General features: G+C 43.2%; 1 protein-coding gene across 1 annotated transcript in view; it reads right to left on the minus strand.

Moving 5' to 3' along the window:
* Nucleotides 1-17918, minus strand: part of LOC126216970 (forkhead box protein L1-like) — a 68858-nt gene that overhangs the window by 13203 nt on the left and 37737 nt on the right. Inside the window, exon 2 of the mRNA XM_049942109.1 lies at nucleotides 6386-6668. Coding sequence (XP_049798066.1) covers nucleotides 6386-6668 — 283 coding nt within the window. The remainder of the gene's footprint in view (nucleotides 1-6385; nucleotides 6669-17918) is intronic.

Raw genomic sequence — 17918 nt, forward strand, 5'->3', positions numbered from 1 at the left:
ATACTTAGAGCTACTTAAACCTAACTAACCTAAGAACATCACACACATCCATGCCCAAGGCAGGATTCGAACCTGCGACCGCAGCAGCAGCAGCGCGGTTCCGGACCGAAGCGCTTAGAACCGCTCGGCTACAGCGGCCGGCATCCGTGGCCTAAATAATCGAATAGTTTCTAGCAAGGTTAACTATGTGGATTACATTATTAATTTTCTACTGATTTAGGAGGGATTCCTAATTTAGATTTTGCAGCAGTTTCCTTAAATATAATTACGCAGATGTCGGGGTGGTTTTTATAGGAGGCGCACTACCATTGTCTTTTCAAATACTTGTTCAGACCGAGCTTGCGCTCCACCTGTAATTACTCGATTACGGACACGATATAAACCTAGCGCTACATTCACTCAATAGTTTTTATTTTCTGCAGGCAACATCACGAAGGGGAACTTTCAGGACTGTGGACGAGTCAGTGTATACATTAAAAAGAGACAAGCAATTCTTGCAATTAGAAACTCAGTCTATACACTTTACTAACAGTAACCTATCGTTGTACTGCTTAGTATTACGAGGTCACGCTGAAAAGTAATGCCTCCGAATTTTTTATGTTCACCCTTCAAGCCTTTTAAATAAAACAAACACTATTAACATTCTTAATGTCTACATATTTATTTCTCAAAAAAGTAACTCGGTGACGAACGCGTTTCTCCCAACGAGAGCCCAGTTTGTTGATCCCGTACAGCAGAATGTTCCACTTTGTTGATGGAGCCACAATATCACCTCTACTTGCACCGCTTTGTCACTATCAAAGTGCCTCGAAGGTGTTCTTCAAGTCTTGGAAACATGAAAAGCGGATGGAGCAAAGTCGGCACTATATGGAGGATGATCTATGACAGTAAACACAAGGTGTCGGATTTTTGCAGATGTCGCAGAGGTCGTGTGATGGTCTGGCATTGTAATGCTAAAGAAGAAGGTGCTCTCGGTGTGGACGAACTTTTCGAATTAGGAACTCGATTATAGCACGTTATGTCTCACGCACAGACATACCGTTACGGTACACACCGCCTTGTTCCATACTATAATTCGGAACCCTCTTGCGGCAGAAGGCTGCAAAAATGTAGACTTGAATAACAAAGATGTAGGAAGTTAATAACGTTCGTTTGATTTAAAAAGCCTTAAGAGTTTTCACATAAAAAGTCGGAGGCATTACTTTTTATCAAGCCCTCGTATTTACGCTTGCCAGCGGCCTTGTCGCAGTGGTAACAGCGGTTTTCGCCAAATCACCGAAGTTAAGCGCTGTCGAGCTTGGCTAGCACTTGCATGGGTGACCATCCGGTCTGCCAAGCGCTGTTGGCAAGCGGGGTGCACTCAGCCCTTGTGAGACAAACTGAGGAGCTACTTGATTGAGAAGTAGTGGCTCCAGTCACGGAAACTGACATACGGCGGGAAGAGCGATCTGCTCACCACATGCCCATCCACATCCGGTGACGCTTTAGGGCAGAGAATGACACGGCGGTCGGTCGGACCGTTGGGCCTTCAACACCCGTTCGGACGGTGCTTGTCTGTTTGTTCGTATTTACGCTCAAGCCAGTTAAATTGTGCGAAGCGTTGTCATAACGTATCAATTACTACACAGAAAAAAAAATTTTTAGTGATTAATTTTTTGTTTGTTTGCAGATATATGTGTGCAGTCCTGGTACAAATTGAAATCAATGCCTCACAGTACAGTAGGACGCCGCCAGAGGTGCAGTCCATCTCCTATAGCGGCGTACTTCGGTTCCCTGGCAGGGGCATTTCAGCGAGCACCAGGATTACAGACATATAGCTACAAATAAGCAAATGAAAACGTACGTAACTTTATTTTCTTGAGATGATGATTATAACTTTACGAATGTCCCTCATACAATAGGGAAAATACAGAAAGTTTAGACCCAAATGGCAGATTTCAATTCCGCTTCGTCGTAAGATACATTTGTTGTTAGAGTATGCAGCCAATTACTGCGAGAAGCATACGGAATCCTGGATTGTTTCCTGGTCTGTAATGTCTCATTTGGCTATACAGGTTTTGGAACAGCCGACAAAAAGGTCCCAAATAACATTCTTTTTTAAAAAGAACGCAATAATCAAAATGGTAAGTGAAAATCACTGTATCTTCCCAACAGTGAGATATTTGATCTGCTGGCTCGCTTAGGTAATTAATTTGCAACAAAACTGCCACAGAATAGTATCAGCAAATTATCTGGAATAATTTAATATAAATTATCTAGTGGAATATCATACACTCCGGAATTTCAGCCACGTGTTGTGGTAGTGAGGCTGTTGCTTGAGAGAAATTTAATTTTATCATTTTTTTCAAAGTAATTCGTGTTGAAATAATGAATGAAACTAAAAAAGTGACGATAACAATATTTTGTCTTCTATGTTCATACAGACACAATCGATCATTTTTTAAACTAAGGAGAATTCCAATAGCGGGGCTTCGAATTATAATGAAGAGTCTGTTTAATTCTAACAGATTGTGACAGACGTAATTAAATATACTTCACATAATATTTGTACAGCATGAGTACATCCACGGTCTGTTCCTTGACTGTGTGGAGGATCTATGTAATTTAAAGCGAAAGCTGTAACGGAGTTATATTGTGCGAACGCACCCTTGCGGTAGACCATCTATAACTTCAGTGTTTCCGAGCAGCTCAAATTAATTTATACACTCAAAGAAGTGTAATAGTAATACAAGACAGAACATAAAATGATAGAAACCGGTGTTAATCAATGTAGACATTAACACTGATGTACGTTATCTTTTTATTCCATAAATAATTACGGAGAGTACAGGATGATTACGAACGGATCGTGTTCGATTTAGTTTCATACTCACTATTTACAGAATTTAGACTTTGTAATCTATCTCGAGCACTGTTTTAGTCAGCCCGGAACTTTGTTGTACGGTGTATCGACCAAAAGGGTTACAAGTCGGCGATAACTTTGTTAGGGCATTATTTAGTGTATATTCTGTGAAGTAACACTGGCATTAGCGATTCATTTTTTCAGATCAGGGTACGGGTAAAATACACTGCTGGCCATCAAAATTCCAACTACTTATTGTACATATACAGTATAGCAGAAGAATAAACGATTAAATTTGTAGGTGATCGTACGATACACATTACGCGAAATTTAGTACATAGACTTTTAAATGAAGACATCGCCATTCGACTGCTTTTTTTTTGTTTATTTCATTACAACCCAGGTTTCAGCCTTTTATGCCATTTTCAAGTGATTGGCTTAATGTCAGTAACACATAATGCAGAACACAAGCCCAAAATTGGTCATAAATTAAGAAAAGTATTGGTTCTTCACGAAATTTGGGAAGCCAATACTGTTCTTAATTTATGGCCAATTTTGAGTTTGATGTCCTGCAGTATATGTTAATGACACAAACTCAATCACTTGGAAATGGCATAAAAGGCCGAAACCCGGGTCGTAATTAAATAAACAACAAAACAGTCAAATGGCGGTGCATTCAATAAAAAATTATTGCATGAATGTTGCTCAGTAACATCAAAAACTGTTTAGTACATACAGCTGGCCCTCCTCCCAGCAACAGCAAATTCTCTAACCCAGCTAGGCATCCGGTCGAAAGGCGGCTGGATGACAGATACGAGTTCGTCACTCCATGCTGTTTCCGCTCTATGACAGATTACATCAATCATTGTGCCTTATGACTGGTGGCATACAACTCTCTCGACAACCCATGACCACATTTTTTCATGTGTGACATCTACAGAAGGTGCTGTCCAAGACAAAAGTCGAAACCTTGTATATTAAGCTAGGTCAGGACAGTGCGGGCAGAATGAGGTCTCGTGCTATCTTCTTGAAAGATGCCAAGGAGACTGCGAAGAAAGAGTAGAGCCACTGGCCTTAACACGTCAGAAAAAACGCCTGAAAAGACGATATGGTGATAGTCATGTTTTAGCGTTGTCGCTGGGCGCTTGTCTGCTGGCGCGCTTGCCTGCTGTTGCGGCGATGGCAGCTGTACCGATGGTTAATGTAGTGCTCCGGACATTGTCTCACTGTTTCCTGTGTATGCTTGTCTTGCTGCAGACAAGACCATTTCCTGACGCAAGGTACGTGACGTGCCTGTACAAGCTGAACGCATGGCTGAGTGAGCAATATGTCCTCTCGAGTGATAGTCGCTTGGGGTCCTTAACTATGGCCCTCCTGAAACCATCGGTTCCATATTCGCGTGACATTTACGGGTCACCTACCAAGGCGAGAAACAATATCGCAGAATGATAAAACTGCAGTCCCGGTAACACGCGATCCAGCCATTGTCGGCTTAAGACATGTACTGGGACGTTTCCCCTTCTTACTCGAGGCGCAACATGATACTGTCACATTCAAACAACATTAAAATATGATTTCCGATAGAGAAATGTTCTGCGTAATCTTTAGCTATGTACGGAATGTAGATGCTGCTATTCCTATCTGACGGCCGGAGTGGCCGAGCGGTTCTAGGCGCTACAGTCTGGAACCGCGCGACCGCTACGGTCGCAGGTTCGAATCCTGCCTCGGGCATGGATGTGTGTGATGTCCTTAGGTTAGTTAGGTTTAATTAGTTCTAAGTTCGAGGGGACTAAATGACCTCAGCAGTCAAGTCCCGTAGTGCTCAGAGCCATTTGAACCATATTCCTACCTGCTTTAAGGTGTTATGCTGAAATGCTACTATTTGCAGATCCATAATACACTACATGTCCACCTCTGTAGCCGACAAGGAGACACACGGCAATAGGATTTGTGTAATTTTTTATATTTATGGTTCGTGAAAATCACAACTCAAATATACGTCTCGGAAAGTAGTTAGGCGCAACTGTCAAAAATTCTGGAGAAAAGTGACTCAGAAGTTCTCCGACCATGCTTAATATGGTAAAATGAGACGGATTTCTTCCATAAGCAATGTGGCTTTGAGGTAGAGTGCTGCGTGGAGTGTCAGAGTTCGATTCAAATAATTCAAATGGCTCTAAGCACTATGGGACTTAACATCTGAGGTCATCAGTCCTCTGGACTTAGAACTATTTAAACCTAACTAACCTAAGGACATCACACACATCCATGCCCGAGGCAGGATTCGAACCTGCGACCGTAGCAGCAGCGCGGTTCCGTACTAAGCGCCTAGAACCGCTCGGCCACCAGAGTTCGATTTCAGGCGGTATCAAATTGTTTAACAAAAGGCGCATGTTCAGCGAGCATTTCCGTGAAGCGTAGAATACATAAGACGCAGGAGACTGGTAACTTCTAAATCGACCCTCTTTGCGGTCATTTTTTCTATTTTCTTTCGGTTTGAATACCTACGCCATTAAAATGTAAATTTCATCAAATACACGCTAATTAACACATCCAATACTCATTTCTATGAAATATTCATGTCTTCTTATTTCTAATTACCTACTGCACACAAAATTTCAGCTCTCAGTGCAAACAAAAATTCTTAACTGTAGAACTTTTATAAAAGATCGATGACTTGAAAAATTATAAATTACATTTTGTTTATGTCTTACGCTTGAGGTAAATGCTCATTGAACATGCACCTTCGGTCAAGAATTTGATTCCACATGGACTCGAACCCTGGCTCCTCCTCTCAGCGAGCAAGCACTATACCACAGAGCCACACTGCTTCGCGAATAAAAATTTACCTTATATTAGCATGTTAATCATGACTGGAAAACTTTACAGTCTTTCTTTTTACATAATTTTTTGGAGTTACATCGAACTGCTTTGGGGGAGGTGTATTTGAGTGTTGAACTTCACATACCATAAACATAAAGAACTACAAAAATCCAATTACCGTGTGATCCCCTTGTGAATGGTCAACGCGGCTGCCTGCCCTTGCGGAGGATCCGTCTTCGGTCCCAATACTGCCAGGGATTTTTCCTTCGTGGGAGGACTGATAAGGGATGCACTCGTCCTTGTGGTGCCAACTGAGGCGGTACTCGACAGATTAGCAGCGGTCCTAAGGTCAAGAAACCCAGCTACGACAGAGAGAGCGGTGTGCTGACAACATGTCCCTCCATACCGCATCCAATGACGCCTGGCCCAGGATGACACGGCGGCCGGTCGGGCCCGATCGGCCCGTCCAGGGCCTAAACTCAGATTTTTTTTATTTTTGAGTACACTTCATATCAGTTTACGCTTGTTGCATTTCGTTTTGGTAGTGTTGCAATTATAACGGTCATCAGTGTACATTCCACCGGTAAGATCTATTAGGTAATACTCTTGACTGCTCTTTTATAGAACATGAATAAATCTAAATGATTTTTCAGAAGCCATTACGTCAGTGTGTGAAGCACTTCTCCCACTACATATCAAACATAAACCAATGCTAATACGCACCTTTGCCACTGCTTGCACCCGCCTCCATGTCCCGGTCGCGCGGAACCTTGATGAAGCAGTCGTTTAGGCTTAAATTATGACGGATGGAGTTCTGCCAGCCTTGTCGGTTGTCCCGGTAGTATGGAAATCGCTCCATGATGAAGCGGTAAATGCCGCTCAAAGTGAGTTTCCGGCCCGGGGAAGAACTGATAGCCATGGCTATGAGTGCGATGTACGAGTATGGCGGCTTCTCTGGCTTTGGTTGTCGGCTTTCCGCTCTTGGCACAACGGGAAGGCAGCTCCACTGCAACAGAAGGTGCGTGCATGAATATTTGCTGGATTTCGATATGTTTCTTATTCTGAGATTAAATAAGTCTCTACAGGAACAAAAAATTATAAAATACTCCAGGATTACGTGTGAGTAATAACGAAATACTTAGATACAGTTTGACTGTAAAAAGGGCCATTCTACCACGAGAGTTACTTATCCATTCACAGGACACGAGATGAAAAAGTTTTACATGATACAATGTCACCAGTTTCGCTTACCAGCGAGTTATCCAAGATACTTAATTGTGTCAAGCTTAGCATTCTCTTAGAGCCTTCATGTTTCCGTGGAAAATATGGACCACCTCTTCCATGGTTTACTTTAAACGGCGGATTTTAGCCATATGAATATATGCCAACTCTGAAGGAAATGTAAATCAATAGTGCACACATACTAATGCTCGTAGCAATAGCAACAAAGAGAAATCATGCACTCAACGAGTCGAAACATGGTGGATACATAGTGTGTCCCAGGAGGATTGATCAGTACAGGGATGTGACAGGAACTCCTTTTTGACGCAAGAAACGTCATGAGGACATAATCCCATTCTGAACGGTTTCCGAAATAGAAAACATTTAGTGTATATTAGTTATATGTGGCGCCCACGCTTGTGTGTTACCCACCCAACCTCTCTGACGTTATATTCTAACCCAACCTACTTCGGTGCTTTCAAGCTCCTTGCTCAGAATGTCTTTCTGCCATTAACTAGCCCGATGAACGTGCAATTGTCCATAGTGTGTCATGAGTGAAGTAGTGCAACGGGTTGAGAGTGTATCAGAGAGAAGCATCGGTTATCTGAGTTTATATATGATCTGGCTAAAATTCCAGGCATCTACACTTTTGAAAAATATACAAGTATTTACGGTTACTGCGATGGTAGTGTTCCTGCTGCTGCCGAAGAATACCGCGACGCCTTCCGACACGTCGAATTCCTAATCGTGGAGTGTGTACCAAAGTTTTCAGCACATTGCGTGAAACAGGTATTCTTACAAAGTCACATTTTTCTTCTGAACGTGTAGTTCAGTAACCGGTGCAGGAACAGTAACAATAGTTGAAACGGTGCAGCGTAGTCCTGCACGTGGAAAACTTGTACCCATTTCACTTACAGCATGTCCACTATATCCACAGTGGCAACAGTACCATACGACTTGAATTGTATCACTGGTTAATGGAAAATCATCATTTCCATCCATTAACAGCATTCACTGATGAAGCAATGTCTACGCGGAATAGAATCAACAACACACGTAATAATCATCGATGGTCGCAGGAAAATCCACACGCTACAGAAGAAACAAATTTCCAAGTTCGTTCTTCGATCGATGTTTGGTGCGGCACGATTGGTACCATATTGACAGGTTCTGTCGCCTTAGAAGAGCGAGTGAAGGGATAGAAGTATTTGAATTTTTTTTGAAAATTCGTTTGTTGAACACCCTTTGGCCACGCCCACTGCAACGTACATCCAGCCTGACCCAGCCCCTCCACATTTTACAAGATGAGTGAGGGAACATCTCAGCCACACCCTAATCTCTCGATTGCTCGCGGTAGTACAGTTAACAAGCCACCAAGATCGCCAGAACTTACGACATTAGTTTTTAGTTTATGGGGTTGGATGAACTCTGAAGTGTACAAACGAAAGGTGAATACCCTGTACCTTCCACAGATCGAAGGGACATGATCCTCATGGATATGGAGTAACTCAAAAATACCTAAACCATGTTTTCATTTAAAAGGTAAAAACAAACTTTACACAAAACATGTAAACATACAATACACAAAGATACGTATGATAATTTCTGAAGCCGTTGTAGCCACACAGTATCAAGGTGAAAATCAGTTTACAATACTTATTTAAATAGATAACATTACTATACTCAAGATGTACAGAAATCTGATTTTACGTAACATTCACATTATCTCGTATTACTAACGATATACAAGGAGTGCCACAAACATTTCATCGCCAATATCTCTGGAACCACAATAGATGTTGACAAACGGCTTTCACGGGTATGAATGCACGGCAGCGGCTCACGAAAGTAAATACTAGCAGACATTCTAAACCGTATGCAAATATGGGTCACAACGTAAACTTACGTTTTTTTTTTAAATTGGACAACCCATATTATTCCATACGCAATCAATAAAATGAGAAATCAAAATAATAAGGCGTTGGTTGCATCGTAATACGAGGGTTGTCCAGAAAGTAAGATCCGATCGGTCGCGAAATGGAAACCACAGTGAAAAGCAGAAACGTTTTATTTGCAACATTTAGGTACACCTTCCACCTACTTCTCTACATAGCGGCAGCTCCAACTTCGAGTGTTGTCGTAGTGTTGTATCAACTTTCCAATATCCTCGTCATAGAAAGCAGCCGCTTGTGCTTTCGGCCAGTTATCTGCACTGGTCTGCAGCTCGTTGTCTGTGGAAAAATTTTGTCTTCGTAGCCAGCGGTTCTTGTGAGTAGAGATGAGACTCAGGGGGAGCCAATTACGGACTGTGTTGTGGGTGATCAAACACTTCTCATCAGAAACGCTGCAGGAGCGTCGTCATTGCCCCTGCAGTGTGCGGCCGAGAAGTGGCATGAAGAAGGAACTGCTCGACACTTGTGTTATGTGGGCTGCATGACACTGGCGAAATCTCTAACCAGGCCCTTGTACTTGGCGGGAGACGCTATTCCCTACGCATCTTTACGTGCTCACTGTTAAAACTGAACAGAGCGACGCGACACGATGGACGGGCATACTAGAGACACTGCCCAACACATTTGTGCAAAGCTTTACCGGATTTTCCCAGTGGTTTCCATTTCGCGACCAATCGGAACTTACTTTCTGGACAAACCTCGTACATCAGTTACATCCCGGAAAACTAGAACGCGAAGCTGATGCGTGAAATGAACGAAACGCGCCACTACTGCGCTTCCCGCGATGCAAGCACGACTCGCATGTTGCTAGCGATTGACGGGCTAAGATGCGACAAATGCTGTACTTACATATTGCTATGCACACTTTTAGTACGTGGTCTGGGAAACATACATATCTCCTATCACCCATCATGAAAACAAGGACGCGGTTTACTTTTACGTGCTTTATTGAACATTTCGACAGTACTACAATGGGCATAACGGTAACGAAATACCGATAACCACCGGCCAGAGTAAATAAAATTAATGTATGTCAAAAGGTCGCACAGAGGGCTATATTCTATTTGTTCGTAATTGTACATCAATTACACGATGGTACAAGCCATGTACAGGACATGCCACTCAGTATCTTTAATGACTACGACACAATTGAAACGTTGCAGATGCTGCAACGCATACATAAACGTACAGTAGTACCAACAAAACTAATATGCGTCTTCTTTGTAATACACAAAATGTATGCCGGTGTACAATCTCATGTTTCACACAACCAGCAAAACTAGTATACGTCTTCTTTGTAATACACAAGATCTATGCCGGTGTACAATCTCATGTTTCACAGCCGAAACGCTACAACGTATGCTCGAAGAGATCGCCATCTACTTGGCGACACCGCTGTACGCGCTCCATCACGGATCCACTCGCGGCTGTCAGTGTTCGTGGTGTAATTGCAGCGAGTGTAGCGGTAATCCAACTTTCACCTGTCGCCAGCTAAAAGACTCCATTGGGGTGAGGTCCGGCAACCGTGCTCTAAATCCCTGAATGGGGCTGCCCCGTCCAATCTACCGATGTCAGGAATGTTGGTTTAGTGCCTATCGTGCCACCATAGTATTATGCGCAGGGCCTCCATCACGTTGATACCACATCATTTGACACAAATGAAGGTGTAGGTCTTCCGTCAGTCCAGATAAGGTAAATCTCAGGAACCGCTCGTACTGTCGACCATTAAGAGTGCCACCAATGAAATACAGGCCAGTGATGTGGCGTCTTACAGTACCACACCACACACTGACACTCCACTGACTCTGAAGTTGGGGTTGTTTGGGGGAAGAGACCAAACTGCGAGGTCATCGGTCTCATGGGGTTAGGGAAGGACGGGGAAGGAAGTCGGCCGTGCCCTTTCAAAGGAACCATCACGGCATTTGCCTGGAGCGATTTAGGGAAATTACGGAAAACCTGCCGGCCGGTGTGGCCGTGCGGTTTTAGGCGCTTCAGTCTGGAACCGCGTGACCGCTACTGTCGCAGGTTCGAATCCTGCCTCGGGCATGGATGTGTGTGATGTCCTTAGGTTAGTTAGGTTTAAGTAGTTCTAAGTTCTTGGGGACTGATGACCATAGATGTTAAGTCCCATAGTGCTCAGAGCCATTTGAACCATTTGAACGGAAAACCTAAATCGGGATGGCCGGACGCGGGATTGAACCGTCGTCCTCCCGAATGCGAGTCCAATGTGCTAACCACTGCGCCACCTCGCTCGGTGACCTTGAAGTTCAGCCTGGCGAATCCAGTGGGGGTTGTCTGGTGACCAGTAGTGCACATTGTGGAAGATGACTTTCTCACGGTTCGTAAACGTCGCCTCATTGGTAAACTGTACCCTACGCAGGAAGTTATGCCCTTGCCGCGGAACTCAATGACAGTATTCCAGGCGAATGTGAACGTCGTTGCCATGGCGACCTTGATGTAGCGCCACGTGATATGGGTGGACCTACGCCTTTGCAGGATACGCATCACGCTGGTTTGAGGGATTCCCACCAGTCTCTCCATTTAACGAATACTTGCATGGGGGTTTACTGCAGCGGCCGCCAGAACAGCTATCTCTGGTCCTTCAAGTGTTATGCCTTCACCCCGGATCCACGTTCGTGGAGACAACCACCCTGTCTCGTGAAGCATTCCAACAATGTTCATGAAGGTAGCACAGGTCGGATGACGTCTGTTAGTGTACCGCTGGGCATACACCTGCGCTGCACGTCAGCCATTTTGGTGACATTCTCCGTACAGTAATATCATGTCAACCATTTCCTCACCTGTGAATACCGTGTTGAATGCCTAGAACGGATGGACACCAATTACAATATACAGTATACGGTGCCATGCTTCTATATGTACTTGTACACAGAACAGCCCGCTTCGTAGTGAGCCATTCCCACACACAACGCCGATTGTGGGCCGTTCCTGCACACGACAGCAGAGGCGAAGGGTTGACTTTGGCAGTGTAATGGGGCGGCGTACACCGACTGGCAGTGTTCCGTAGTATGCATGCATTGTGGCAGGAATCCCTATTATTACTTTCTGCCCTCGTGATAACAGTGAAAGTAAGAATAATACGTCAATCATATCGCGATTACGAGCAACGTGCGGGTCACACTTACATAGCGGGAAGTTCAGTAGTGGTGTGTTTCGTTCGTTTCACGTGTCAGTTTCGTGTTCCAATTTTGGGGGATGTAATTGGCGTATTACCATGCAACAAACGCCATTATTATTGAGAGTTCTCAAGTTAATGACTGCGTATGGAATATAATGGGTTTTTCATTTAAAAAAAATGGTTCTGCTCTGTCTTCCTACCACAGTTGCGCAAGGATGCTCTATGAGTGTTTTAGAAATTTGTGATGAACAGAGTTCAGAAGAGTACAGCAGTACGGAAAATGTAATCAGACAATGATCTCATGTTGGTTCCACTACACTCCCTGTATACGAAACATTACTGCTAACAGAAATAAGTGTATGGGGTCAGGCATAAATGTATGTTGGCAAAAATGAAAATGTTAGATTTTGATTATTCAGGTTTACATTTTACTCTCATGGTTGAGGCGTTGTCTAACTCAGTCAAAAATTACACTTTTTTTCAAGCATTGAATATTGGTCAGCCACTTGAGGTAGTCCTTATTCTATTTATTTCTACTGGTTTGTATACTTTAATTTTTAACATGGTTAACTTTGTTAATTATTTGTCTCCCTTAAGTGAAAAAAAAAACGGTTCAAATGGCTCTGAGTACTATGGGACTTAACAGCTGAGGTCATCAGTCCTCTAGAACTTAGAGAACTACTTAAACCTAACTGAACTAAGGACAAAAAAAATGGCTCTGAGCACTATGGGACTCAACTGCTGAGGTCATTAGTCCCCTAGAACTTAGAACTAGTTAAACCTAACTAACCTAAGGACATCACAAACATCTATGCCCGAGGCAGGATTCGAACCTGCGACCGTAGCGGTCTTGCGGTTCCAGACTGCAGCGCCTTTAACCGCACGGCCACTTCGGCCGGCAAGAACTAAGGACAATCACACACATCCATGCCCGAGGCAGGATTCGAACCTGCGACCATAGCGGTCGCGCGGTACCAGACTGAAGCTCCTAGAACAGCTCGGCCACTCCGGCCGGCTCCCTTAAGTGAAGACTATAATTTATTTAAATGTATTGTGCGGATTTTACACTTTGTACCGAAAATGAGGAACTTTTCACATCAATCTTCTAATATTAATCTGAACCTTTTAGCTAATGACTTTACATTGTGATTTTCTTTCTGATCTATAAACTTTCCTAAAATTTTAAATGGCTTTACATATAATACAAACAATGCAATGTCTATATTCAATTATCACAAATAGTACTAGCATAAAAATATTCTTTTAGTAAATCCTACTGATATAAAATTTTTAAAAGTCCTCTAGTAATAAACCATACAAAATTCAAAAATATTATAGCCACAAACAATGTTACATTTATTATTCTAAAAAAAATATTATACCAGTAGACAAAGTGGTTGTTAAGAAATATTGCGTTGATAATCATGCATGAATAAAACGTTAAAATATTACGCTCATCGACAATAAATTAACTTTACAAAAATGTTGCTTATATGTAGGTTTTTCAAAACATATTATTCTAACTAAGACTGTTGTTGTTGTGGCCTTCAGTCCTGAGACTGGTTTGATGCAGCTCTCCATGCTAATCTATCCTGTGCAAGCTCCTTCATCTCCCAGTACCTACTGCAACCTACATCCTTCTGAATCTGCTTAGTGTATTCATCTCTTGGTCTCCCTCTACGATTTTTGCTCTCCACGCTGCCCTCCAATACTAAATTGGTGATCCCTTGATGCCTCAGGACATGTTCTACCAACCGATCCCTTCTTCTAGTCAAGTTGTGCCACAAACGTCTCTTCTCCCCAATCCTATTCAATGCCTCCTCATTAGTTACGTGATCTACCCACCTTATCTTCAACATTTTTCTGTAGCACCACATTTCAAAAGCTTCTATTCTCTTCTTGTCCAAACTATTTACAAATTTGCGCCCTAATTCGAGTAATCAAACGACCTTACTCGCCTCATAAATTTATTACATTCACTCTTTCTCTAGCGTTTCTAGTTCCCTTGACACAATAAAAAGACTGTACGACCGTCACTTACCAGTTGGGACGGAACCAACTTATCAACGTTTCGTCAGCCACATGTGCGCTTGTAAGAAAAACTTTAAGCCAACAATGGTGTTACAACTATACTATGGGGATGCTGCGTACGCCTCTCGGTGGATTGCACGTCTCTGTCTCTCTATTTACTTGTCAGTAGCCACGGATTATTACCAATGGTTGATACGACACAAAAATTTAATTCGAAATATTTTTAAGAGGATATTTTTCTGTTCTACTAATTACATTTAGCCGACCACCTTACCAAAGTATTTTACCATTCTGGCAGGGTATCCATTGCCTCACATTTGTTAGTAAGATGCGTTATTTGTCTGACACCTTACAAGTTTCTATTGACATCAATATTTACCCGCGGCTTACAATGTCTCGTAGTATTTACTGTCGTGAGCACCTGCGATACATTCATACCGTGAAACGGTTTGTCGATATCTCTTGTGGTTCCGGAGATACTGGCGGTGAAAAGTTTAGGAGGGACACCCTGTGTGCGCATCAGTCGGTTCTACTAAGAATGATCTTAGGATTAGTAAAGCGCAAGGTGTTGAAGAAACAATATATTGTAATAGACAACTGTAACAGCAAGATTCACAATAGGGGTAAATGAGGTATTTTTAGTCAAGAAGGCGATCGTTTGCATGAAAAAATATACAGTGCCTGACAAAAAAAGCGAAACACACAGTAGGGCAGGAGGCAACGGTATGAAACTTCGCAAAGGAGAGGGTATGTGATGTTACTGCAGTGGTTACAAAATCGAGCCAAATTTACAAAGATCGTGGCAGTGTGAGCCCAGTTATCAGTAGCATGCTGCGACCCCTGTGACCTGGATTCGTGCACTGACTCGGTTAGGAAGGGTGCCATAAACACGTTGTACCCTCTCCTGAGCCAAGCTGACCCGCAATTGTTGTAATTCGTCCTTGATATCCCGGGAAATGGCATTGGGAAAGAGTTGACATCCAAGTCGATAACACACATGTTGTGTCATGGACGGATCTGGAGATCTTGCTGGCCACTGGAGTAGCTCTGCATCGTGCAGAAAGTTCATAGAAATAGGTGCCATGTATCGACGAGAATTGTCTTGTCGAATAATGACACAATGATGCTGAAGCGTGAGAGCTAATACATGAGGACGCAGGACCTACACGGTGTACCGTTGTGCCTTCCGAGTTTTCTCAGTCACTACTAGCCATACCCAATGGTTCCGCACTCCATGCTGCCAGGAGTAACACCGCCTCTCCAAAACTTTGGAACAATGGCGCCTCTTCACAGTTCGCCGCCATACCCGCGGACAATGGTCATATGGGATAGGACAGAGAGAAACGCGATTCATTGATGAACACAATGTGGGGTCATTGATCAGCAGTCCATGCTTCCAGGTCACGGCACAATTCCACACGCAGCCATTTGTGTTGAGCTGTTAACTATAGCCTGCACACCGAACGGCAATAGCCTAGTCCGGCTGCTGCTACATTCCGACCAATGGTGGGATGACAAAAAATGTTGCATCCATGCAAGTTCATTACTCATACTAGGATATCAGGCGCAGATGTGAAATGGTTATGATATACTTGGTGCACAACAAGGCGAACAACGCTTGTGGTGATCAGACGTTGTAAACTGTAACACTGACCACGAGTTTGCTTGCCCTCAAGTCCCCACGCAGTCCAACATCGGGCCACTGTCATATCCGAATGCTCCATAAATATGGATACTGCGTGGTCCGACCAGCCGACCGAATATAGGCCCTTTTCAAGCGCTGTCAGGTGCCGATAACGCTGTCTCAGGCGAGTACGCGGCATCTCTGCGTCCTTCACAGTGATTACGCCACATCTGACGCTATTTGGTTCCCTTTTATACCATACTATGGCTGGTAACAGTAATAAGCAGGAACAACACTAATGCTCTCGGTGAGTGATCTCTCTGCCACACTGAGAATTGATATGCTCGCCGATGTTGTGACACCCACCATGTCTTCGGGGTGCTTCACTTTTTTTGTCAGGGAGTGTATTTCATTAGTACATAAGTTACAGAATCATATTTCCCGAAACAGAAATTACTGTTTTCTATGTTCTTCTCTTTTTCTTCATCGAAGTGCAAATAGCGATTTGTCAGTGAAGTAACTAAAACACGTGACAAAGATCTGGATAATGTTGTCACTGTGGTTTTTGGTATTGGACTGCTTCAGTGAGTACACATCAAAATTGGTGTATCATTTCCATATGTTTCCCGAGACAAAATGTGCATGCTGTTTCGTTGTTCTTTTCCCTTAAGCACATATAATTTGTTCATACAGAAGCAGTATTTAGGATTACTTTTAGGTTTGGACACATGTATTGGGTAAACCTCTGTTTAGGCGGTAGGGAATAGTCATACAGTCTAAAGGAATTATTTAATTTGTTTTCAGCAATTACTTGGGGTTTGAATGTAGAAGAAACATTCACAAGTACATTACTTCAAAGAAATAGGTCTACATTAGACGAAACAAAATGTTGACAGAGAACTGTCTCATATATTATGGGAGATAAATTTGTTTCTCTTTGGTAACTCTGTAACACCCTAACTGTTGCTTGTCTGGATTTTGCGTGTGTTCGCCCCTGTCAAACAACTTACAGAGAAATCGGGAGTGGAAATGTACGCAAGAGTGGATAACGCTAGATTTAAATGTCGCGCTGTCACCCCTAATTAATCTGTGGTCGTAGTGAAGACGATAAATCACACATTTTTAATTCCAAACATGAACCATAACGAGCACTTAGGGGGTTCAATGATATCAGACAATTACACAGAAATAAAATAAAGCAAAGTGTGAATTCAGGATCAAATAACTGAAAGTAAAAGCTCTACTGAATCAATAAATTTATTATCAACTTCAGACGAATGCTGAATAAAAACACAAATGAGCCATTTACAAATTAGCCTCCTAGCCGGGACTGGCAATGAACTGTGTCAAAATCGGTACAAAACGCGATCTCTTATGATTTGGCTGTCCAACTGACATCGACACAAAACGAAAAACAAGAAGAATAACTACACCCCAAAGTATCGTGAAACCTCAGTGGAAACAGCAATTGGACGTGATCAAGCTATTTAAGCTACTCCTAACGCAAGCCGAAGCTGGAACGTTTTCACCATACTACTGCTTCCGTGGCTGCGGTCTCCGGCGGGCGACGTCGCGGCCGTGGAATCCGGGTGTGGCGCCTCGGAAATTACACCCCTGCAGTACATGGACAACAGACTGCTATCGGTAAACTTCTCAAATTGCGACAACCTTCGAATGGGCAAAGAGCTGATACGGCTCTCGTCCTCTCAGAACGAAAGCCCAAGACGGAAGACCTCGACAGAGATTGCTCTTCGCCTCGTCCCCACCAAAACTTTACCGAGTTAGTCACGTCCATAGAAACGCTCAAAATACCCAGTTTCCCAGTGCCGATCAAGGTACGGCCTCGGAATCGAACTATTTTCCTCAATTCTTCCCTTTCTACCAAATTTCACGAGTAAACTCCGCTCAAGTCACCTGGGAAGATCCACAGCTGCGGGCAACAACAATTTTCCGGAATTTTTAATTCCTAAGGGACTCCTGGCCTGCCCCACTCCAATTATTCGAGGGCGTAAAGTAGTGGAACGTCGGCGAGAGCACGCCCAGTAAGCCACTGCTCTGTTTTGTAAACACTTGAGGTTACACACCTGGAGACGCGCTGTCAGGCTGCTGGCCGAACGCTGTCCCCAGTGCCTCGCATATGATGCATTGAAACAAAATCTGATAATTACAAAATCGAGTAATTCTCCCTGTATTACATAGCTAGTGTGCCGATGCGTTTCCACAGACATTTCATACACCGTAATCGAGATTATTACTCCAACAAACAACAACTAATTATCTACAAAGCAA

The sequence above is a fragment of the Schistocerca nitens genome, chromosome 1 (genome assembly GCF_023898315.1).
Source record: "Schistocerca nitens isolate TAMUIC-IGC-003100 chromosome 1, iqSchNite1.1, whole genome shotgun sequence".
NCBI classification, from domain to species: Eukaryota; Metazoa; Arthropoda; class Insecta; order Orthoptera; family Acrididae; genus Schistocerca; species Schistocerca nitens.